Consider the following 24837-nt stretch of genomic DNA (forward strand, 5'->3'; position numbering starts at 1 on the left):
TGGTGGATGCAGAAACAAAATGGCAAGGAGGTCTCTGATCTATGAGGTTTACTGGGTGTGCAAGGTTGGAGGGTGGAGTAGAAGTAGGCCTTCTTTAATGTTAACAAAGGATTTACTGGGCTGGGGATATAGCTCAGTTGTTAGAGTGCTTTTCTTGCAGCACAAGGCCCTGAGTTCAATCCTCAGCATCACAAAAAAGAAAAAAATCCCTTTACTGTCCATGTGGCATAAAGCCACAAATGTTTAGCAGGTGATTGATATCTAGTACCCCTAAGGGCTGTTGTAGTTGAAGTTTAGATTCAAAGCCTTCATGCAACACTAGGGAGTTGCCCTAGCCAGATGCTTTCAGTTGCTTTGAGTTCTCCCCTGTGTCTCACATACCAAATTTTTCTATATAAACTGAACAGCAGGGCTGGGGATGTGGCTCAAGCGGTAGCGCGCTCACCTGGCATGCGTGCGGCCCGGGTTCGATCCTCAGCACCACATTCCAACAAAGATGTTGTGTCCGCCGAGAACTGAAAATAAATATTAAAAATTCTCTCTCTCTCTCTCTCTCTCTCTCTCTCCCTCTCCTCTCTCCTCTCTCCTCTCTCCTCTCTCACTCTCTCTTTAAAAAATAAATAAATAAATAAATAAATAAATAAATAAATAAACTGAACAGCAGAGAGTGTGAAGGGCCTATGTACTATGGGGTAAGGAAATGCAATCAGTTTAGAGATTCAGCTGAAGCTGCATGAGCTACATGAGTTCCTGGATCTCAGAGATACGTGGGGGTGGCTAGACAATGAGAGGAAGGTGGGAGATAGGAGACAGAAAGCAAACCTCAGATCAGCAAGCTTTTCTTTCTTTTTTATTTTAAGATAATTTTATTAGCTTAAATTTAAAATAAATTTATTTTATTTATTTTTATGTGGTGCTGAGAATCGAACCCAGTGCCTCACATATGCTAGGCAAGCGCTCTGCCACCAGCTACAACTGCAGCCCTACAAGCTTCTCTTTATTCAGGATTCAGCAGCAAAGTCAATTGGTAGAACCCTGGTGTGGCTCTTTTAGGGGGCAGAAAATGGCAATGGGCTGTAGCAAGGGTCTGGGTTATATAGGCTTCGTTTAGGGTGGGACAGGAGGGTAGTTTGGGGGTTCATTGTATTGGGGTGGGCTGATTCATTAGAGTGAGATAGGAATGTGAATAGGAAATTTCCTGGGACTTATTGTATTGGGGTCAACTGACCCATGGGGGTGGTTAAGTGCAAGTCCCTTTGTGTTCCTTCACTCGGGCTGAAGTCTGGGCTTTTAAATGACAAAAACTTCAATTTTACCTAGAAAAGGCATAAGTGGGAATGTCCGTGGACTTAGTAACTCCATATCCTCCTTGACCCCAGTCTTTTTAAAAAATTTTTTGAGACAGGGTATGTATAAGTTGCTGAGACTGGTTAATTACAGACACATTTGCTACCACACCCAGCCATAAGCAGCTTTTGTAGTACAACAAACATTTACCTAGGGTTCTAAATACAAGGACATTTAAATAACAGACTTGTTGGATAAGATACTTAAAAAAGAAAGAGTTGATCTTTTAAATGATAGTATAACACTGAAGAACTTAACAGAATTTACTATAAATGAAAGTTATTCTATAAGGTGAAGTTTTTTTCTTTGTACTTTATTGTTATAATTCTAATGACAGTGCTTCATTTTTCCCTTTTTTTTTTTTTTTGTACCGGAAATTGAACTCAGGGGCACTCAACCACTAAGCCACATCCTCAACCCTATCTTGTATTTTATTAAGAGACAAGGTCTCACTGAGTTGCTTAGCACCTTGCTTTTGCTGAGGCTGGCTTTGAACTTGAGATCCTCCTGCCTCAGCCTCCGGAGCCACTTACATTATAGGCATGCACCATCGTGCCCAGCCTGAAAGTACTTCATTTTTTGCAAAAACATTTGAGTGTATGGCATGTGGTAGTTTGATCTGTCAGGCTACACATGACTGGTTGGTGACACTATAGGACCCTTGTCCCTGAGCTATGGCCAGGGTAATGGGGAATGGGCCTTACAGTGTGACATCTTGGAAGCCAAAATGGTAATGCATAAATTCTGATAGTTATAATATTTATGCTTTGGTTGGTAACAATGTGTCACACTCTTAAAATATTAATCCAGAAGAGGTTACATCCCAGACAGTTCTGGGTAAACACTTACTGCAACATGTATGGCAAAGTACTCTTGCCAATATCAGTTTCTTTCATTCTTTTTTCTTTTCTTTTCTTTTTTTTTTTTTTTTTTTTTTGTCAAAAACAGCACAATGTGCCATTAAAGCAACTCTAAATGTTCTGTTTGTTCTATTTAGCTACACTTTCAGTAGAAAGAAAGGTGATATTATGCTCATCTTATAAAGGAGTCAAGCCTCTCTTGCCCCAAGTCTTACAGTTTTTAGTTTCCCTTATATGAATTTGAGTTGTGCTTGCAATGGTTCTTTTCTCATTAGCATTCTAAAAAGATGAACAAAAACAAATTACTCCTTCTTTTATTTGTATCCCTTACAAATAGGAGAGAAGGGGAAGTAATATTCAAAATAGTCTTTTTAAAATCATAGTTCTCCTTAATTAATTTTCAAGTGTTTGGATGCTTAAAGAAGATTATTTGAAGACTTCTTTTGGAATCAAAGAGCATGGATCCCAGCAGTGACTACCATTTCCTCAATCAGATTTTGTGGAGAAGAGTGAAACTCACATTGGTTTGTGGCATTTTCGAGGGCGTGCTCCAGCATGTGGACCCTAACAAGATTGTTGTCCTGAAGAAAGGTCTTATTTATTTCTCATATTCTTCTGCCTTTTAAGAGATGACTGAGTATGAGTGATGACTTTGGGCTCCATTAGCAACTGGACAAGTGACATTATTCCTATTTTAGGGAGGGATGGAAATAAGATATTTCTTAACACAGCAGCATGGTTGCAGATGCCAGTTGATCCCCATTTCTATACTTTTATTGATGTGTTAGTGGAAATGTCTAATATATAATTTTTAATTGGGTATTTCTTTTCTCTACATAAACATCTTCAATTAAAAATAAAAAATCTCTTAGAAGCTTTTGGCTTCAACAGACAAATCACAAAAATGGTAAAGCATTAATTTTTTTCAACTGAGTTATATCCCCAGTCAAGAGTTTGTGAGCCACATCCTCAGAGTTTCTGTTTCTTAAGGTCTGGGATGGGCCCAAAATTTTGCATTTCTATCAAATTTTCCAGGGATAGATAGGGATGCTGTGTTTTGAGCCACACTTTTAGAGGACTACTGTTCTAAGCAGAGGTATGAGTATGTACACATACATAAAGACATTTAGAAAACCTAAGTAAATTTCAATATGAGGATATGGAGAGAGGTAAGAATAGAGAAGTAAGCAGATCAGGCAGATCAGAAGGACTTGAAAATTATACTGTTTGAACATTATTCTGAAGGCAGTGAGGAATAATAAAACATTTTAAAGTGGGAAGCATATGAATTTACAAGTTAGTTGCCTTTAAAAAAACTTTATATATATATATATATATATATTTTTTTTTTTTTTTTTTTGGTACTAGGGATTGGACCTAGGGACCCTGTACCACTGAGCTACATCCCTAAAACTTTTTATTTTTTATTTTAAGACAGGATCTTGCTAAGTTGCTTAGGGCCTAAGTTGCTGAGTCTGTTCTCAAACTTGATATCCTCCTGACTCAGCTTCCTCAAATTGCTAGGGCTACTGGGGTTCGTCACTTTACCTAGCAGTTGCCAAAAACCTTAATGCTGTGTCGGGAATCACACTTAGCTTCCATTTGAGTGTATGGCATGTGGTAGTTTGATCTGTCAGGCCACACATGACTGGTTGCATGTGTGGCCTAACAGATCAAACTACCACATCCACATGCCATGTTGTATCCAGTGGCTTAAACAAATTAGAAATGTATTCTCTCATATAAAAGAAGACAGGGATTGTGGCTCAGTGGTAGAGTGCTTGCGTGGCATGTGTGAGGCCCTGGGTTCAATCCTCAGCACCACATATAAATAAACAAAGTAAAAAAATCCATATTAAAAAAAAAGAAGAAGAAGACGACAGGTGCTGGGCATGGTGGCACACACCTGTGATTCCAGCAGCTCAAGAGGCTGAGGTAGGAGGATCTTTTGATCAAACCCAGCCTCTGCAAAAAGCAAGGTGCTAAGCAACTCAGTGAGCCCCTCTCTCTAAATAAAACACAAATTAGGGCTGGGGATGTAGCTCAGTGGTTGAGTGCCCCTGAGTTTAATCCCCAGTCTCCTCCCCCCCAAAAAAAAGACAGGTATCACAGGGTTGCTGCAACTTATGTCAGCAAGGATCCAACATTCTTCTTTTTTCTGCCCAACTATTCCTTAGCACATGGCTTCAAACCTCTAGGACAAATGATGGCTGGTAGAGTTACAGATAGGAAAACAAGGAAAGGGGGAAAGGATGTTTCTCTCATCTGAGTCATTCCCCTTAAAGAAATCTCCTGGAAGTTCAACAGTCCATACCTATCTGCAGGGTAGATTGGACACATTGAAAACCTGAATAAATAGCATGGAGGGGCTGGGGTTGTGGCTCAGTGGTAGAGCACTTGCTTAGTATGTGTGAGGCACTAGGTTCGATTCTCAGTACCACATATAAATAAATGAATAAAATAAAAATCCACTAACATCTAAAAAAAAATAAAAGTAGCATGGAGTAAACAACCAGCAGTAAATATCATGTGCTGGATTCCAAGGTGGTTAGTCCAGGTGTATTTTTAAATAGGCTAATTATAAAGATTTTTTTACATATTTTTATTAGTGCATTATAATTATACATAATGATAGGATTTGTTGTTACATATTTATACATGCACATGATATAACAATATAATTTGACCAATATCATTCCCCAGTATGATTATACAGATTTTACATAGTTGATATAATAAGTTATATCTATCATACATACTCTTTTTTTGTAGGGCATAGTACAGGGGATTGACACCAGAGTTACTTTACCACTAAACCCAGTCCTTTTTATTATTATTGAGACAGAGTCTCCCTAAATGGCTGAGGCGGGCCTCAAACGTGATCTTCCTGCCTCAGCCTCTCAAGCTGCTGGGACTACTGGTGTGTGCCACCACACCCAGTACATATATACTTTTTAATTTTTTTAGATGTAGATGGGCCAAATACCTTTATTTAGTTAGTTTTTTTTTTTTTAAAGAGAGAGGAGAGAGAGAGAATTTTTAATATTTATTTTTTTTAGTTCTCGGCGGACACAACATCTTTGTTGGTATGTGGTGCTGAGGATCGAACCCTGGCCGCACGCATGCCAGGCGAGCGCTCTACCCCTTGAGCCACATCCCCAGCCCTGTTTAGTTAGTTTTATATGGCGCAGAGGATGGAACCCAATGCCTCACATGTGCTGGGCAAGTGCTCTATCACTAAGCTACAACTCCAGCCCCGCAGAGTTGGTACTTTTATTTTTTTTAAAGCAGGATTCTCATGGGCACAGTGGCACACACCTGTAATCCCAGCAGCTCAGGAGGCTGAGGCAAGAGGATCTCAAGTTCAAAGCCAGCTTCAGCAAAAGTGAGGTGCTAGGCAACTCATGAGACTCTGTCTCTAAATAAAATACAAAATAGGGCTGGGGATGTGGCTCAGTGGTCAAGTGTCCCTGAGTTCAATCCCTTGTACCGCCTCAAAAATAAAATAAATAAATAAAAACAGCAGGAGTCATGTTGCCCAGGCTGACCTTGAACTTCTGGCCTCAAGCAGTTCTTCTGCCACAGCCTTTTAAGTAGCTGGGACTACAAGTGTCAACCACTGTATCAGCTGTTTGTTTGTTTGTTTGTTTTTAGAGGGGGCAGGTACCAGGGATTGACTCAGAGGGACTCAACCCCAGAGCCACATCTCCTGCCCTATTTTGTATTTTATTTTATTTTATTATTATTTTGGGGGTACTAGGGATTGAACTCAGGGGCAGTCAACCACTGAGTCACAACCTCAGTCCTATTTTGTATTTTATTAAGACACAGGGTCTCACTGAGTTGCTTAATGCCTTGCTTTTGCTGAGGCTGCTTTGAACTCATTATCTTCCTGTCTCAAGCCTCCTGAGCCACTGGGATTACAGATGTGCACCACCACACCCAGCCCCAGCTGCTGGTTTGTTTTTTGTTTTTTGTGTTGTTTTTTTTGTATATATTTTTTTAGTTGTAAATGGACATAATACCTTTATTTTATTTATTTATTTTTATGTGGTACTGAGGATCAAACCAAGTGCCTCACATGTGCTAGGCAAATGTTCTACTACTGAGCCACAATTCCAGCCCCACCCAATTGCTGTTTTTAAATTAATATTATAAGAAGCATATTCTCATGTTATTTAAAACTTCAATTTAATGATTGGACATTGTAAAGCAAAAGACTTAAACTTTTTTGTACTTGGACTTACAACTATTTTTTTAGGAATAGTTCCTAGAAATGAAATTACTGGACAAAGGTGAGGGATATTTTATTTTTATTTATTTCAGTACTGAGAATTGAATTCAGAGACACTCTAGCACTAAACTATATCTTTTTTTTTTTTTTTAACACAGGGTCTCCCATAGGTCACAGTGTCATATACCTATAATCTCAGTTAGTTGGGAGGCTGAGGCAGCAGGATTGAAAGTTTGAGGCCACGGGTTGGGAGGCTGGGGCTAGAGGATCATGAGTTCAAAGTCAGCTGCAGCAATTTACCAAGGCCGTGAGCAACTCAGCAAGACCCAGTCTCTAAGCAAAATATGAAAAAGCGCTGGGGATAAACAGGTCAGTGGTTAAGCACCCTTGGGTTTAATCCTTAGTACCAAAAGAAAGAAAAGAAGAAACAAGTTATTTTAATTTTTGCTGAGAGATGTGGAAATAAATAGATAGTACTTCCATCTAGAAAATGATAGCATGACTGTATATTGAGGACTTGACACGTAAACGTCTCCTAATTCTCTTACGCACAGAAGAGTTAGGAATCAGATTATTGTCTCTGATACTTTTAAGCATATAATATGACATAAAGTAGCAATTTTAAAAAGTATCATATTGCCTCTCTCAGTTTTAGGAAAATAATATTTATTATTAATCAAATGAATTACTTTCTATAACAGTGAAGAATGTGGAGACAGGCCGGAGTGTTCCAGGAGTGAAGATGTTTTTTGGGCATGAGATTGTGAATGGTGAGAGTTTCGTGTTCCCTAAATTCTGGTATTGGAATTTGTAATAGTAAACTTACTGCTCTCTGTCATTCCAATATTTGAAATAAAATGAGGTATTGGCTTTTAATATTGCATTTTTAAATTCTCAAAGTTGATGTTTGAGAAATATCCTTTCTTATATTGTTTCAGAGGATGTCTATGAATAGAATAGTCTCACAGAATTAGAATCATTTTGGTTTCTCAGTCTGAGGTCCACTCACAACTATAGAGTCAGCCAGCAAGCCAAGTCAGGAACCTGAATAGGAAGGGTTTGCCTTGGTCAGTAGTCTAGTCAAACACCACACATTCAGCATCTATTCACAATCCCTTTTCTGAAAACTAGAAGTCACATATGTGAGAATTCAGAATTGTTCTGAGTTTTTAGAAAATGCAACATAGACTAGATAACACCCTGTAATAAAACATTTTTTTTTTTTCTAGAGAAAGGGGTCGATAGTCACACTCAGTGAAATGAAGTGGACTATAAATAAGTTTGTCAAGTCAGGTTTTGCCACCAAGAGTTAAAACAAAAATTTTGTTCTCATAGCTTTTTAGATTTTTTATTTTATTTAAATGTAATACTAGGGATTGAACCCAAGAATCCGCTGTCACTGAGCTGCATCCCCAGCCCTTTTTATTTTTTGAGGCAGGGTCTCACTAAGCTGCTGAGGCTGGCCTGGAATTTATAATCCTCCTGCCTCAGCCTCTCACATCTTTGGAATTACAGGCATGCATTACTGCACCCAGCAACCTTTTGTATTTTGGAATTGCAGGATGTAGTTTGTTCTCATTTCTTTTGGCCAAAGACATTTAGTAAGTGTAGGTCCAATTGTTGCTTCAAGAGTAGCTATAGGGGCTGGGGATGTGGCTCAAGCGGTAGCGTGCTAGCCTGGCATGCGTGCGGCCCGGGTTCGATCCTCAGCACCACATACAAAGATGTTGTGTCTGCTGAAAACTAAAAAATAAATATTAAAAAAAAAGAGTAGCTATAGAAGCTCATCTAGTCTGCCCTTCAGATAAGTCAAATCCAATAAGAGAAAAACAGTTTGTGAGCAAGATGTACAATACACTTTCAAGAACTCAAATGATGCCCTCCAAGGAGAAATAAAGATCAATGCAGGGTGAAAGGGCAGAGGAACAGGAACTCTGGGATGTAGGGCTATGCATTTCTCACTGTTGGAGCATATCTGAGGAAAGTTTGAGGACTTCTGCAAACAAGACTTTCCAGCTGTATGAAAGATTGCTTTACTTTGTGAGAAAACTAGAATTTAGGAGGAGATAAAAATCTCACCAAATTAATGATTGCCAATTCAGAGCTACTTCAAGCTAGATAGGTCTGGATAGCTACCTCACTGTCCTTTCTTACTGAGTATGCTGCCATAAATGCTTTATACCTTGAACTTCTTTTTATAGTGGTGATGAAGATGGCGATAGTAAAAGTGAAATTCTTTTTGCTTTTTTTTTTTTTTTTTTTTTTTGGTATCAGGAATTGAAGCCAAAGGCACTCAACCACACAGGGTCTTGCTAAGTTGCTTAGGGCCTCCTTAAGTTGCTGAGACTGGCTTTGAGCTCACGGTATTCCTGTCGATGCCTCCCATGCCTCTGGGATTATAGGCATGTGCCACTCACTGAATCAAAGTGAAATTTTTACTTTTTTTTTAATTGTCAAAGGATCCTTATTTATTTATTTATATGTGGTGCTGAGAATTGAACCCATTGCCTTACACATACCAGGTAAGCACTGTACCACTGAGCCACAACCCCAGCCCTGAAATTCTTACTTTTGTTTTAATAGCCTTTTCAGGGCTGAATGTGTACCTCAATGACTGTGCTGGCCTAGCATGCACAGGCCCGGGTTTGATCCCCAGCACCACCAAGGGGGATAAATAGCCTTTGTAGCAGAGCAGAACTTGACTAGAACAGAACTGAATGGTGGTTGAGTCTGTAAAGAAGTGAAGGAATCACTAGAACACCTCCCTAATCCAAAGAAGGCTGACACTAACTAGTTCTATAATCTGTACACATATAATTTATTTTCTCCTAAATTCTCTCTGAGGTCTTGACCTTTATTCATAATTTTTAAGCTCAGAGGATGGTTTTCTCCTTTTTTGTCCCATGGCCTAATCAACCATGAAGAAATTTTCCCAGAAAACACCTTGAGTAAGAATTATCAAGAGCACAATAATGACTATTTGGCATTTTTAGTAAATTCCAATTTTCTGCCTTAGATTCACTGGTACCAGAAAAAAAAAAAGACATTTGAAATACTGTGGCCCTCTGAGAAACTTTTTCCATGAAAAATAAAAAATACTGAATGTCTGGGCTGGGGATGTGGCTCAAGTGGTAGCGCGCCCGCCTGGAATGCGTGCGGCCCGGGTTCGATCCTCCAGCACCACATACAAAGATGTTGTGTCTGCCAATAACTAATAAATAAATAAATATTTTTAAAAAAAATACTGAATGTACTGTATTGAATCTAAGATGTCAATTATAAGATTCTTACTTTTTGAACATTTAGAAAGAAGCTGCAATGCAGCTATAATGTGCAATTATTGTAAATCACAATCAATTTCAGAGCTGTTTAAAATGTGTATCTCGGAATCAATGAAATACAATATTTCCCTAGATTCCCTGAACAATTAGGTTAAAGCTAAATGGTTTCATAATATCCTTGGAATATTTCTCTTGTAATTCTTTTGGGATTTTCACTCTACTTTCATTGCCTTTCATGTCACTGAGCAATAATGACATTAGCCTGAGAGTTGCCAGTGACAGATCTATGTATGATTACCCTTCAACAGTATAGTGTGAGGGAAGGTGCATTAGAATTTGGATGAGTAAAACAAAAACTCTAGAACCACTGTGAATGACAGCAAAGGCAGCCTTGGGGATGTAAAAGGATAAGGGGGCCATATTGAGAAGTTTTAATCCTGCTAAGTAACCAAGAAGCTTGGGACATAATATTAGGAATCCATAGTACTTTTTTTATTTTTTTAATTCTAATTTGTTATATATGACAGCATAATGCATTACAATTCATATTACACATATAGAGCACAATTTTTCATATTTCTGGTTGTGAATATAAAATATATTCACACCATTTGTGTCTTCATACATGTACTTAGGGTAATGATGTCCATCTCATCCCACCATCTTTTTTGCACCCCTTACCCCTCCATAGTACTTTTTAAAAAAATATTTATTTAGTTGTAGATGAACACACAGTATCTTTATTTATTTTTATGTGGTGCTGAGGATCAAACCCAGTGCTTTACACATGCTGGGCAAGCCCTTGACCACTGAGGTACAGCCCCAGCCCCTCCATGGTACTTTTGTTTGTTTGTTTGTTTGTTGTTTTACTATTTATTTTTTAGTTGTAATTGGACACAATACCTTTATTTCACTTATTTATTTTTATGTGGTGCTGAGGATCGAACCCAGGGTCTCACACACGCGAGGCGAGCGCTCTACCGCTGAGCCACAACCCTAGCCCCCTCCATGGTACTTTTGATAGTCTTTTTTGCTGTATTTATTGCTGGCCAATGTAGCCCTTTGTGTACTAACACTTTGCTTCCAATTACTATTTGTAATACATAGTCACACTTGGGTCTGTGGGGCTGAGGATGATTAATTGCTTTCTGATTGGAAACTGTTGGAAGCTATTTGGTTATTTTTTCAGTGGAACTACTGGATGAAGTGGAGCAAGGTGCAGTGAGAGAAAAGGCATCATCTGTTAGGTAAGATGGGATAATTTTCTTCATTATGAGGTTTTCCAAATACACAGTAGGGAGAAAGACTTAACTCTCATCCACTAGCTGCTTGATTCCTAAAATGGCCTAAGGGGAGAGAAATGAGAAGGAAAATGTGGATGTCTCTTCCATCTCTTGATAGCATCCTTATGCCCATGTAAACAGTGTGTGAAAGGATCCTCTCTTTAATGGAGAACAACAGTCCCTTAATGTGAGGAAAAATCTGAATATGACAGTAATTAAAAACAAGTTCATCTAAGTGTTGTTCTTTTGTAAGGGTAGTCTAAATACAGAAAGAGCCAGGATAGATAAAATGAAGGATGAAGACCTAAATGTGTGCGAGCCTGCTTCACCTGCCTCTGAGGCGCCAACTACCTCTTTGCTAAATGACCTCAAGTATAGTCCATCAGGTGAGTGCTCTGAATTTTCTAGGCTCTCTTTATTATAGTTCAGAACTCTTTAGAATTGGCATAACCCTGAATCCAAATTCTATATGAAATGCTGAGCAACTGCTTCTCGGCTCAGAATTAAAATAAATATCATTTGATATGTGAGTGCATATTACAGCCGCGCATTGGAGATACTGCCCTCGTTGAGCTCTGGAGGAGGCAGATAACCAAATAAGAATAATGAGTAAAATATATTGTATTCTAGTCCCATATATCAAAAGGAAAAAAAGAAGATGATGATGATGATGAGAGGTATTTGGCTAGGCTGATAGAACATCCCTGTCAATCCCTAGTACATCCAAAACAAAAACCGTAAAAAACAAGGCATAGTGCTGGCATTGTGGCTCAGTGACAGAGTGCTTATCTCGCAAGTATGAGGTACTGGGTTCCATCCTCAGCACCACATAAAAATAAGTAAATAAAATAAAGGTATTGTGTCCTTCTACAACTAAAAAAAAATATTTTTTTTAAAAAGGCATAAAAGCCCTGAAATAGGACATGTCAGGGACTCAGACAGCAAGGAGATGAGTGGAACTGGAGCAGAGAAAGAAACAGTAGATGAGACTAGATGAATGGTCAAGGAGGAGTTTTTAGATCCTTGAAGGATATCAGCCTTAACTGTCTGAAGTGAGAAGAGAAGTCATTGGAAAACTTTTTTTTTTTAATTAAAAAAAATTTAGCCATTCTTGGGGCTGGGGATGTGGCTCAAGCGGTAGCTCGCTCGCCTGGCATGCGTGCGGCCCGGGTTCGATCCTCAGCACCACATACCAACAAAGATGTTGTGTCCGCCGAGAACTAAAAAATAAATATTAAAAATTCTCTCTCTCTCTCTCCTCTCTCTCTCACTCTTTAAAAAAAATTTAGCCATTCTAATAGATATGTAATAATATCTCTTTGTGGTTTTAATTTGCATTTTCCTGATGACTAAGAATGCTAAGGGTCTTTTTCTTGTGCTTATTTGCCATCTGAATATGGAACTTTTTTTTCATAATTTTTGCCCATTTTCTTATTGGCTAGTTTTCTTTCTCAGTGTTGTGAGTTCTATATTCTGGAAATAAGTTTTGTTCTCAGAGAAATGCTTGGCAAATGATTACTCCAAATATCTGTGGTTTGACTTTTCCTTTTCTTAAAATATCTTTTGTAGAATGGATATTTTTAATTTTTTTAAACTCTTTTTTAAAAAATATTTATTTTTTAGGTGTAGATGGACACAACACAATGCCTTTATTTTTATATGGTACTGAGGATCGAACCCGGGTCCCGCCCATGCTAGGCAGACACTCTACTACTGAGCCACAATCCCAGCCTGATATTTTTAATTTTGATGAATTCCCATTTATTCCTCTCTCTCTTTTAAAATGTTTTTATGGACACAATACCTTTTAAAAAAATTGATGGATATTTATTTATTAATTTATTTAGATATGGTGTTAAGAACCTGATTTCATCTCACTCCACTTAGAATGGCAGTTATCAAGAATACAAGTAACAATAAATGTTGGTGACAATGTGAGGAAAAAGGTACACTCGTACATTGCTGGTGGGACAGCAAATTGATGCAATCACTCTAGAAAGTAGTATGGAGATTCCTCAGAAAACCTGTGCCTCAAACATGCTAGACAAGCACTCTACCACTGAGCCACAACCCCTTTATTTTATTTATTTTTATGTAGTACTAAGGATAGAATCCAGTGCCTTACATGTGCTAGGCAAGTGCTCTACCTCTGAGCTACTGGGTTCGATTCTCAGCACCACATATAAATAAATGAATAAAATAAAGGTCCATCAACAACTAGAAAATAAGTATTTAAAAAAAATATATATATACAGAATCTGTTTCTCAATTTTTTAAACAAAATAAAAATTCTCTGGACTTTTAATTGGGATATATTGAATCTATACACAAGTTTGGGAAATATTGACATATGAACAATATTGAGAATTCCAATCTTTGAACCTGGTATATTTCTCCATTTGTTTAGATCTTCTTTTATTTCCCAGCAGTGTTTTATAATTCTTAGAGTTTTAAGTCTCTCATATCTTATATCCTATTTACCCATAATTATTTTGTATTTTTTAATTTTTTTTTGTGGTTGTAGATGGACAGCACGCCTTTATTTTATTTATTTTTGTATGAGGTGCTATGGATTGAACCCAATGCCTCACAAATGCCAGGCAAGTGCTCTGCCACTGAGCCCCAGCCCCAGCCCTATTTCATATTTTTATACTATTATAAATATTATTTTTTAAAAATTATAGTTATAGATGGACAGCATGGCTTTATTTTATTTATTTATTTTTTTGTAGTGCTGAGGATTGAACCCCGTGCCTCGCACATGCTAGGCAAGTGCTCTGCCACTGAGCTATAGCCCCAGCCCTATAGAATATATTTTAACTCCAATTTTTCACCGGAAAGTTTTTTTTTTGTTTTTTTCTTTGTTCTTTTTATTTATACATGGGAGTAGAATGTATTTTGACATATTATACATACAAGTTCATACATGGAGTGTAATTTCCCATTCTTATAGTTGTACATGATGTGGAGTTACAATGGTTGTATATTCGTATATGAACATAGAAAGTTATGTCTGATTCATTCTACTGTCTTTCCTATTCTCATCTCTCCTCCCCTCCTTTCACTCCCCCTCTTTTAATCTACCCACCACCTATTGTGAGTCAATATCCACATATCAGAGAGAACATTCGAACTTTGGTTTTTGGGGATTGGTTTATTTCACTTAACATGATAGTCTCTAGTTTATCGGCAAATGCCATAATTTCATTCTTCTTTAAGGCTGAGTAATACTCTATTGGGTATTGGGTATATGTATCACATTTCCTTTATCCATTCATCTGTTGAAGAGCACCTAGATTGGTTCCATAGCTTAGCTATTGTGAATTGAGCTCCTATAAACATTGATGTGGTTGTGTCACTATAGTATGCTGATTTAAATTCCTTTGGTTATATGCCAAGGAGTAGGATAACGGGGTCAAATGGTAGTTCCATTCCAGGTTTTTTGAGCAATCTCCATACTGCTTTCTAGAGTGATTGTACCAATTTGCAGTCTCACCAGCAATGTACGAGTGTATCTTTTTCCTCACATCCTCGCCAACACTTATTATTACTTGTATTCTTAATAATTGCCATTCTGAGTGGAGTGAGATGAAATCACAGTGTAGTTTCAACTTGCATTTCTCCAATTGCTAGAGATGTTGAATATTTTTTCATATATTTGTTGACAGATCCTATTTCTTCTGTGAAGTGGCTGTTAAGTTCCTTTGCCCATTTATTGATTGGGTTATTTGTTTTTTTGGTGTTAAGGATTTTTGGGGGGGGGGGGCGGGGGCGGAGGTTCCATTGAAGTCAGGGGCACTTGACCACTGAGCCACATCACAGACCCTGTCTCTAAATAAAATACAAAAGAGCTGGGGATATGGCTGAAGCGGTAGCGCGCTCGCCTGGCATGCGTGCGGCCTGGGTTCGATTCTCAGCACCACATACCAACAAAGGTGATGTGTCCGCCGAGAACTAAAATAAATAAATATTTTTTTTAAAAAAATGGGCTGGGGATGTGGCTCAAGCAGTAGCGCGCTCGCCTGGCATGCGTGCGGCCCGGGTTCGATCCTCAGCACCACATACAAACAAAGATGTTGTGTCTGCTAAAAACTAAAAAATAAATATTAAAGATTCTCTCTCTCTCTTTCTTAAAAAAATAAATAAATCTTCTCTGTTTTATGTGACTTTAAAAAAATGAAATAAAATACAAAAAATCCCCAGCCCTATTTTATATTTTATTTAGACACAGGGTCTGAGTTGCTTATTGCCTCACTGTTACTGAGGCTGGCTTTGAACTTGTGATCTTCCTGGCTCAGCCTCCCAAGACTGGGATTACAGGCAGGTACCGCTGCATCCGGCTCCTGGTGTTAAGTTTTTTGAGTTCTTTATATATCCTGGAGATTAATGCTCTTTCCAAGGTGCAGATGGTAAAGATTTTCTCCCATTTTGTAAGCTCTCTCTTCACATTCTTGATTGTTTCTTTTGCTGTGAAGAAGCATTTTTTAGAGAGAGAGAGAGAGAGAGAGAGAGAGAGAGAGAATTTTTAATATTTATTTTTTAGTTTTCGGCAGACACAACATCTTTGTTTGTATGTGGTGCTGAGGATCGAACCCAGGCCGCACGCATACCAGGCGAGCGCGCTACCGCTTGAGCCACATCCCCAGCCCCCATTTATTGATTCTTGATTTTACTTCTTGTGCTTTAGGAGTCTTGTTGAGGAATTCGGTTCCTAAGCCAATATGATAGAGATTTAGACCTACTTTTTTTTCTAGTAGGTGTAGGGTCTCTGGTCTAATGCCTAGGTCCTTGATCTATTTTGTATAGGGTGAGAGATAGGGGTCTAATTTCATTTTGTTACATAGGGATTTCTAGTTTTCCCAGTATCATTTGTTGAAGAGGCTATCTTTTCTCCAATGTATGTTTATGGCACCTTTGTCTATTATGAGATAACTATATTTATGTGGGTTTGTTTCTTTCCACTGGAAAGTTTTGATCAGAGGACTAACATGAGATTGAGGCTGGTATGCTTTCATGCTTGCCTTGCATGCATGAAGTCCTGGGTTCAATCCCCAGCTCCAAGAAAGAAAAACAAACAAACAAAATAACATGATGCGGATATCCTTAATTATTCTCAAAATAAAATGTGAGATGAAAGACATTAAAGTAGGGCTGGGGATGTGGCTCAAGCGGTAGCGTGCTTGCCTGGCATATGTGCGGCCCGGGTTCGATCCTTAGCACCACATACAAACGAAGATGTTGTGCCTGCCAATAACGAAACAATAAATATTAAAAAAAATTCTCTCTCTCTCCCTCTCTCTCTCTCTCTCAAAAAAAAAAAAAAAAAAAGAAAGACATTAAAGTAAATGGTTTGTCACCCTGATGTCACAGTATTCTGATTAAATTTGGAAAAAAAGTACACTATTGAAATCCATTAAAAATTATGTTCTAACTATATTTGGAATTTAAAAATATCTTCTGAGTCATATTCTCAGTAGGTTTATGATTAACTTCTTAAATCAATACATTAAATGTGGCAATAGATATTTTTTATTCCTATTGTGATCTTTTTTGTGAAGAATTTCATGAATAGTCTTATTTATACATTTTTGCATATGAGTATCTCTATCTTGAATTTAGATATGGTACATAGATGGCATACATATACACATACATACACAGATATATGTACATATTTTTTCACTTAAATTGGTCATCAGTGTTTATAAATTTAAATCTATGTAAAGAATAAACACAGTAGTGATGTTAAAAAAAATAATGATCTGACTTCTGAGATTTTTATTTTATTTTATTTTTTTATTTTTGGTACCAAGGATTGAACCCAGGGGTGCTGAGCCACATTCCCAGACCTTTTTTTTTTTTTTGGTGGTGCTGGTGATTGAACCCAGGGCCTTGTGCATGTAAGGCAAGCACTCTACCAACTGAGCTATGTCCAAGTCCTCCCAGTCCTTTTTTTGTATTTTATTTAGAGATAGGGTCTCATTGAGTTGCTAAGTGCCTTGATAATCTGCTGAGGCTGCCTTTGAACTCATGATCCTCCTGCCTCAGTCTCCCAAGTAACCAGGATTAAGGCATGCGCCACTGCACCTGGCCTGAAGTCTCTCTCTTTTTTTTAATATTTTTTAGTTTTCGGCAGACACAACATCTTTGTTTGTATGTGGTGCTGAGGATCGAACCTGGGCCGCACGCATGCCAGGCGGGCGCGCTACCGCTTGAGCCACATCCCCAGCCCCCTGAATTCTATTTTAAAAAGCTCACTTTATGCATAAAATTCCCAAACAGGAATGACAGAAGCATCTAGTCAATTTACACAGTAATGAGAAATAATAAATATTTCTATTTTTTTTTTTAAAAAAAAAGCTCATTCTGGATGTTATATGGGTACTGAAAGTGGAGCAAAGGTAAAAACATGGATACCAGTCAGGAAGCTAAGAAATAATTAAAACAGTTAGATATGGTGGCTTTAGACCCTGATGGTGGCAGTAGAGTAAGAAGTGTTGGAATTCTGAATATATGCTAAAGGTAGAGCCCATGGGGCATACTGACAAATATTGGTATGAGATAAAGAGAGGAATCAAGGACAATTTCAGGGGTTTTATAAGAGCAGCTAGAAGTGTGGAGTTGCTATTATAATGAGGTAGGAAAAACTATGAGTGGAAAAGGTTTTGAGAAGCTGATTAAGAGTTCAGTTTTGGTCAATTTAAATTTGAATAAAAGCTTAAGATGAGAAGCAAGGTATGAGAAAGGATTCATAAGTAAGCCCATAGATGATATTTATTTAAAATCTGAAACTAGATGAGGTCACCAAGAGAATGTAGGTACAAAGGGAAAATGTATGTGTCCAGTGGCACTCCGCCTTAGAGGTTGGGAGCTAAAGAGGGACTGGGGATATAGTTCAATAGCAGAACCCTTGTCTAGCATGTATGAGGCCCTATATTCAAACCAACACCACAAAAAAGAAAGACAAGGAAAAGAAGAAGACCTCTATGTTAAATTATACAACTAAATTATTGTTACTACTACTGAGGATTGAACACAGGGCCTTAAGGCAATTACTCTACTGAGCCATACCCCCTATAATCTAATTATTTTCAATTATATAATTTTTTAAAATAATTATTAGTACCTAGAGAACTCTAAAAAATTGGGCATAGGCCCATCTCCAGGGCTCATTTCTTTTAAACCATTACTTTGTTTTATAAACATGCTTTAAAAAAGTACATGATTGATTGGTGCTGGGGATGTGGCTAGAGTGGTAGCGAGCTCGCCTAGCATGCATGAGGCACTGGGTTCGATTCTCAGCACCACATAAAAATAAAGATATTTGTCCACCTAAAACTAAAAATAAATATTAAAAAAAAGTACATGATTTGCCAGGTGCATTGGCATACTCCTATAATCCCAACTTGGAAGGCTGGCAGGAGGATCACAAGTTCAAAAAGCCAGCCTCAGCAATTTAGTGAGATCCTGTCTCAAAATAAATATGGACTGGGGACGTGGCTTAGTGGTTAATTGCCCCTGGGTTTAATCCCTGACTCAATCAATCAATCAATCAATCAATAAAAGTGCATGTCTTGAGGTGTTCAAAACAAATCTTTCCAGGTGTGGGAGCACAAGACTGTAATCTCAGCCACTCAGGAGCTTGAGGCAGGCAGATTTCATGTTCGAGTCCAGCCTTAGCAATTTAACAAGACCCTCAGCAATTTAGAGAGAGCCCTGTCTCAAAATTAAGAATAAAAAGGACTGGAGATGTAGCTCAGTGGTACAGTGCCCTGGGTTCAATCCCCAGTCCAAAAAAAAAAAAAAAACATGCATATCTATGAGTAGGGAAATATTACAGATTACCAAAGGAAATGAATAGATAGTTCATTTGTAAGATTATTGCTGGCATAGTGGCACATACCCATAATCCCAGCTACTCAGGAGGCTGAGGTAAAAGGATTACAAATTCAAAGCCAGTCTTAGCAACTTAGAACGTGTTTCAGTTAAAAAATAAAAAGAGCTGGGAACATAATTCAGTGGTATACAATAGTATACCACACCTGGGTTCAATCCCTAGTATTGGAGAGGGGATAAGATTATAGTTAGTAGGACTTTTATCTACTCTCAATGGACAAACAGGATGCTAATTTGTATTTTCTTCGGGAGGGACTGACACAGATGATAATGAAACAACAGTAGACATTTGAGATACAATAGAGTAAGAGTTTATGAGTGTGGTCAAAACTGGTGGGAAGGCTTTTCTATTACCAAGGAAGATAAATATATTTAATGCTATGCTTCTCTTATAGAGGAAGAAGAGGTGACATACATAGTCATTGATCAGTTCCAGCAGAAGTTTGGTGCTGCAGTAAGTATTATCCTCAATCATTTCTAATATTGGGAATGGTATTATGTTTGTGTTTCATAGATTTTTTTTTAAACTTTATTTTATTTATTTATTTATTTTTATGTGGTGCTGAGGATCGAACCCAGGGACTTGCACGTGCAAGGCAAGTGCTCTACCACTGAGCCATAACCCCAGCCTGCCCGCCTAAAGATTTTTTTTTAATTATAAGATCTTTGATGCCTGACATGTTTCTCTATTAACTCAACAAAATATTTGGGGTGTTTGCTACATGTCGGGCACTGTTCTGAGATAATCAAGACAAAATTCTAACCCTCAAGGAATTTACATCCTTATATAAGATAGTAAAGAGGGCTGGGGTTGTAGCTCAGTGGCAGAGAACTTGCCTCACACGCGTGAGACACTCAGGTTGATCCTCAGCACCACATTAAAAAAATAAGGAAAATAAAGGTATTGTGTTTGTTTACAATTCAAAAAATTCTTTAAAAAGACAGTAAATAGATAATTGTGTATTAGCTGGCAGTCATTGCAATAAAGAAAAAACAAGGCATAGAGAATAGAGTGGTGACAGGGAGGTCCTATTTCATATGGATGGACAGGAAAAACTTCTCTGAAGAGATGACACTGGAATAGGGACCTGAAGGAAGTAAGGAAGCTAGTCGTGTGGGTATCTGGGTGAAGAATTTAAGCAAAGTAGAATTAGCATGTACAAAAAGCTGGAGGCTGAAGCGTTTCTGACTTGTGTGGAGGAACAGCAGGGAGGTTAGTGTGATTGGACCACAATAGAGAAGAGTGGTAGGGGATAGAAGTGGGTGGGAGGCAGATCAGGTCAGGCTTTTCAGTATTTTGATTTTGACCTGAGTAACATGGAAAGCCATTGACAGTTTCAGAGAACAGTCAGAAGTTATCTGACTTTGATTTTAAAAGGACCACCCTGGATGCTGTACCTAGGCAGTTTCTCAATAATCATGCATTAATTTGAGAAATGGCAAAAACTAATTAGCCTACAGACCAGTGCACAGATGGGCTTTAGGAGAATAACTGAACTTTCTGGTGGATGCAGGCTTGTACATGTGTGTGTGGGGGGGTGCATTTTTAAAGGGAAGAGTTTCAACAGATTCTTTTTTATTTTTCTTAAAACCTTTATTGAGATATAATTCAAATGTCATATGATTCACCTTTGGAAAATGTACAGCTCACTGGCCTTTAGGGTATTCACAGAGTTGTCTTTCTGCCATCATAATGAATTTTGGAACATTTTCAATACTCTAGAAAGAAACCCCACACTCCCCACCTTTTAGCCATTACTCCCAACCCTGTCTCAGCCCCCAGCAACCACTAATTTACTTTCTGTCTCTGTGAATTTAACTCTTCAGGACATTTAATATAAAGTCAGTCATGAAATAGGTGATCTTTGTTTATTTAACATAACGTTTGGAAATTTCATCCATGCTGTAGGGTATATTAGTATTTTACTTCTTTTTATCTTCTTATTGCTTAATAATACTATATTTATAGATATACTACATTTTATTCATTCACCATATATTTGCGTGTGTGTGTGTGTGTGTGTGTGTGTGTGTGGTGCTGGGGTTTGAACCCAGGGCCTTGTGCATGTGAGGCAAGCACTGTACCAACTGAGCTGTATCCCCAGCCCTCATTCACCATTTGATGGACATTTGAGTTGTTTCTACTTTAGGGCTGTTATTAATAATGCTTCTATGAACATTCATATACAAGTTTTTATATGAACATATCCAAATAAAACTTATTTTTCTTGTATAGATACCTTGTAGGGAATTTACTGGATTATTTAGTAACTTTTTAACTTTTTTTTTTTTAAAGAGAGCGTGAGAGAGAGAGAGATAAAGAGAGAATTGTTTTAAATATTTATTTTTTAGTTATTGGCAGACACAACATCTTCGTTTGTATGTGGTGCTGAGGATCGAACCTGGGCCGCACGCATGCCAGGCCCGCGCACTACCGGTTGAGCCACATCCCCAGCCCAACTTTTTAACTTTTTGAGGACTGGCCAGACTTTTCCAAAGATGCTGCCTGTGATATTTTACATCCTGACTAGTAGTATATGAGGATTTTTACTTTTTTCATATCCTTGTCAATACTTGTTATTATCTGTCATTTTTTATTATAGTCATCTGGCTTGTGTGAAGAGGTATTTCATTATGATTTTGATTTACATTTCCTTGATGTCTAAAGATGATGAACATCTTTCTGTGAGCTTATTGACCACTTGTGTGACTTCTTTGGTGAACTATCTATTTAGATACTTTGCCTTTTATTTTTTTTTTTTTTTTTTTTTTTTTGTACTGGGGATTGAACCCAGGGGTGCTTTACCACTGGGTGATAGCTGCAAGTCTTTTAATACTTTTTATTTATTTATTTATTTTAGTTGTAGTTGGACACAATACCTTTATTTTATTTATTTATTTTTATATGGTGTTGAGGATTGAGCCCAGAGCCTCGCACGTGCTAGGTGAGTGCTCTACTGCTGAGCCATAACCCCAGCCCCAAGACTTTTTATTTTTTATTTTGAAACAGAGCTGAGTTTCTTAGAGCTTCACTGAGTTAATGAGGCTGGCCTCAAACTTGCAATTCTCACACCTCAGCAATACTAAGTTGCTGGGATTTCAGGCATGTCACACCTCACACCACCCCCCTTATTTCTGTAATTCTGAACAGTAGTTATTGTGTTCCTTTCAGATGTAGTAAATTGCCTGATTTAGGGCACCACAGTTTGCCTAAAGAATCTTGGCTTAAATACTAGAATTTTTCTAGCACCATCTGTGAAAATAAAAGGTATCACTTATAATTAATTCTCATTAGCATTTGGGGTATGAGTGATTTATCTTCCAGTTGTGGAATACATTTGCCAAAACTAAAAAGAGGATCAGAAGTGTTCAGTGATGATTTATGCATGCTTGTGAATCTGAATCAGTGTTTTAGATTGGTCAAATTTGTAAGATGAGGCAAGGTACAATGGTGTACACCTATAATTCTAGCCATCTGGGAGGCTGAGGCAGGAGGATCACAAGTTTGAGACCAGCATGGGCAACTCAGCGAAAACTTGTTTCAAAATAAAAAGGGCTTGGCATGTGGCTCAGTGGTGAAATTCTCCTGGGTTCAATCCCCAGTACCAAAAACAAACAAAAAAATTAGAGAAAATGATGTACTTTGTTTATCACAGATGCCATTCATGGTGTTATGATGCCAATATTTGTTCCCTGGAATTTCTTTTTTTTTTTCTCCTCCTTTCTTTTCCTGTTTTTCTCCCCCTTTCTTTCCCCTTCTTTTTCTCCCTCCTCCTTTCTTCTTCTACTGGGATTGAATCCATTGACACTCTACCACTGAGCTATGTTCCTAGCCCTGTTTTTATTTTTATTTATTTATTTTTTTAGTTTTTAATTTTAAGATAGGGTATTCCTAAATTGCTAAGACTGACTTTGAACTTCTAATCCTCCTGCCTCAACCTCCTGAGTGCTGAGTTTACAAGTGTGTACCACCACACCTGTCCCTTTTCTTCCTTATCTTACTAGATGCTCCATATCAAGAAGCAGAGTGTCCTGAGTGTGGCTGCAGAAGGAGCTAACGTGTGCCGCCATGGGAAACTGTGTTGGCTTCAGGTGGAAGATTTTTTAAAATGTTTTATTTTTAAATAATTGTACATTCAATATATTATTAATTGTCTTCTCTCTGTTATCCCTGCTATTATTATTCTGTAACTTCTTGGGAATGTACTTCATATTTTTAGGGCTCAATTTATTCTTTTCAAAAGAAGGAACTTCTAATAGATTCACTTTAATAGCCATCATTGCTATCTCACAGATTCTGCAGGAGATCTTCTTTCCCAACTTTGACCATCTTTCTGAAGTTAGGTTTGATACATGTCTCTGCCACACTAGGTGAGTTTCCTAGAGATAGGGTACCATTATATCAAAAGAAGTTTGAAGTGAGCCTTAAATAACTAGAGGATGAGTAAGCTACCTTTGAGTCAAGCCAGAAGCATCAGTACGAAAAGGTGGTCAAGAGAGCAAGCTGTATCCTCAACCAGCGGTTTGAGTCACTATGAGAATATTTTTTCCAAGAATATAGCCAACTGAGTTAGCAATCTGCCCTCTTAAATTCCTCCTTCTGCAATATTCAACTTCTCTAAGGAAAAGGAATAGAGGTGGCTGAGCCTAATTTTGCTTGGTATTAGATTGCCTCTCTCTTGTTTCCTGCACTTAATTGGTAAACCTTAGCTCTTAGAAAACCAAGTTAGCACAAAAGCAAATTACTTAAACAAAAAAAAAAAAAAAAACTTTTCTCTAACAAAACAGAATGAAGGACTTTCTGGTAATACATGCTTGGATAACTCTAGGTTATTTCTGAATCTGTCCCCTTTAATTTCCTAAGTACCAAAGGGAATGACTATCCAATTAGTTATAGATGTCTTCTTTGTGACTGGAAGCAAATTAATGGGCACATTTTCCCCAGTCAAGCCTTTGGGTTTATGTGTTTAAATTTTTTTAAACAATCTCTGGCATTTTTAAAAAAATTATTCTTTTTATATATATATGATATTAGAGTGTATTTTGACATATTATACATACATGCAGTATAACTTATTCTATTTTTTTAAAGGTTTATTTATTTTTTATTTTTGAGAGAGAGAGAGAGAGAGAGAGAGAGAATTTTTTTAAATATTTATTTTTCAGTTTTCAGCGGACACAACATCTTTGTATTTGGTGCTGAGGATCCAACCCAGGCCGCACGCATGCCAGGCGAGCGTGCTAGCGCTTGAGCCACATCCCCAGCCCCACTTAATTCTAATTAGAATCTCATTCTTTTTTTTTTTTTTTTTTTAAAGAGAGAGTGAGAGAGGAGAGAGAGAGAGAGAGAGAGAGAGAGAGAATGAGAATTTTTTTTTTAATATTTATTTTTTAGTTCTCGGCGGACACATCATCTTTGTTGGTATGTGGTGCTGAGGATCGAACCCGGGCCACACGCATGCCAGGCGAGCACGCTACCGCTTGAGCCACATCCCCAGCCCCTAGAATCTTGTGTATTCATATATGAACATAGGAAAGTTATGTCTGAATCATTTTACTGTCTTTCCTATTCCCATCCTCCCTCCCTTCCCTTCTTTCTCCTTTGTCTACTCCACTGAACTTCTATTATTCACCCCATCCCCCAAAAAAGTTAAAACAATTTTTTTTTGCATGTTTTGCTTTTCACAGTCTGTTCTGAGATGTATCTACCTTCTAACAATATCAGAAATCACCTAGATCTATGATAGCCACCTTCTAACAATATCAGAAATCACCTAGATCTATGATAGCCACTGGGCATAATCTGTATTATTTTGTGCATGTTGTACCCATTTCAGTATTATTGCCATCATGATGGTGTTCAGCAATTTGAGCCCACATGGCTTAGTATTCTGTTTCAGATTTCTTCAGAACTGGGAAAGTGTTGTTGAGGATGA

At 37.8% G+C, this 24837-nt stretch overlaps 1 protein-coding gene across 1 annotated transcript in view; it reads left to right on the top strand.

Annotated features, from left to right (window-relative positions):
- Positions 1–24837, top strand: part of EXD1 (exonuclease 3'-5' domain containing 1) — a 53764-nt gene that overhangs the window by 9618 nt on the left and 19309 nt on the right. Inside the window, exons 2-7 of the mRNA XM_081291758.1 lie at positions 2613–2798; positions 7143–7211; positions 10912–10969; positions 11264–11391; positions 19297–19355; positions 22907–22993. Of these exons, the coding sequence (XP_081147884.1) occupies positions 2666–2798; positions 7143–7211; positions 10912–10969; positions 11264–11391; positions 19297–19355; positions 22907–22993 (534 nt within the window). The 5' untranslated portion in view covers positions 2613–2665. The remainder of the gene's footprint in view (positions 1–2612; positions 2799–7142; positions 7212–10911; positions 10970–11263; positions 11392–19296; positions 19356–22906; positions 22994–24837) is intronic.

This window comes from Spermophilus citellus, assembly GCF_964194105.1.
Source record: "Spermophilus citellus genome assembly, chromosome: 4".
Taxonomy (NCBI): Eukaryota; Metazoa; Chordata; class Mammalia; order Rodentia; family Sciuridae; genus Spermophilus; species Spermophilus citellus.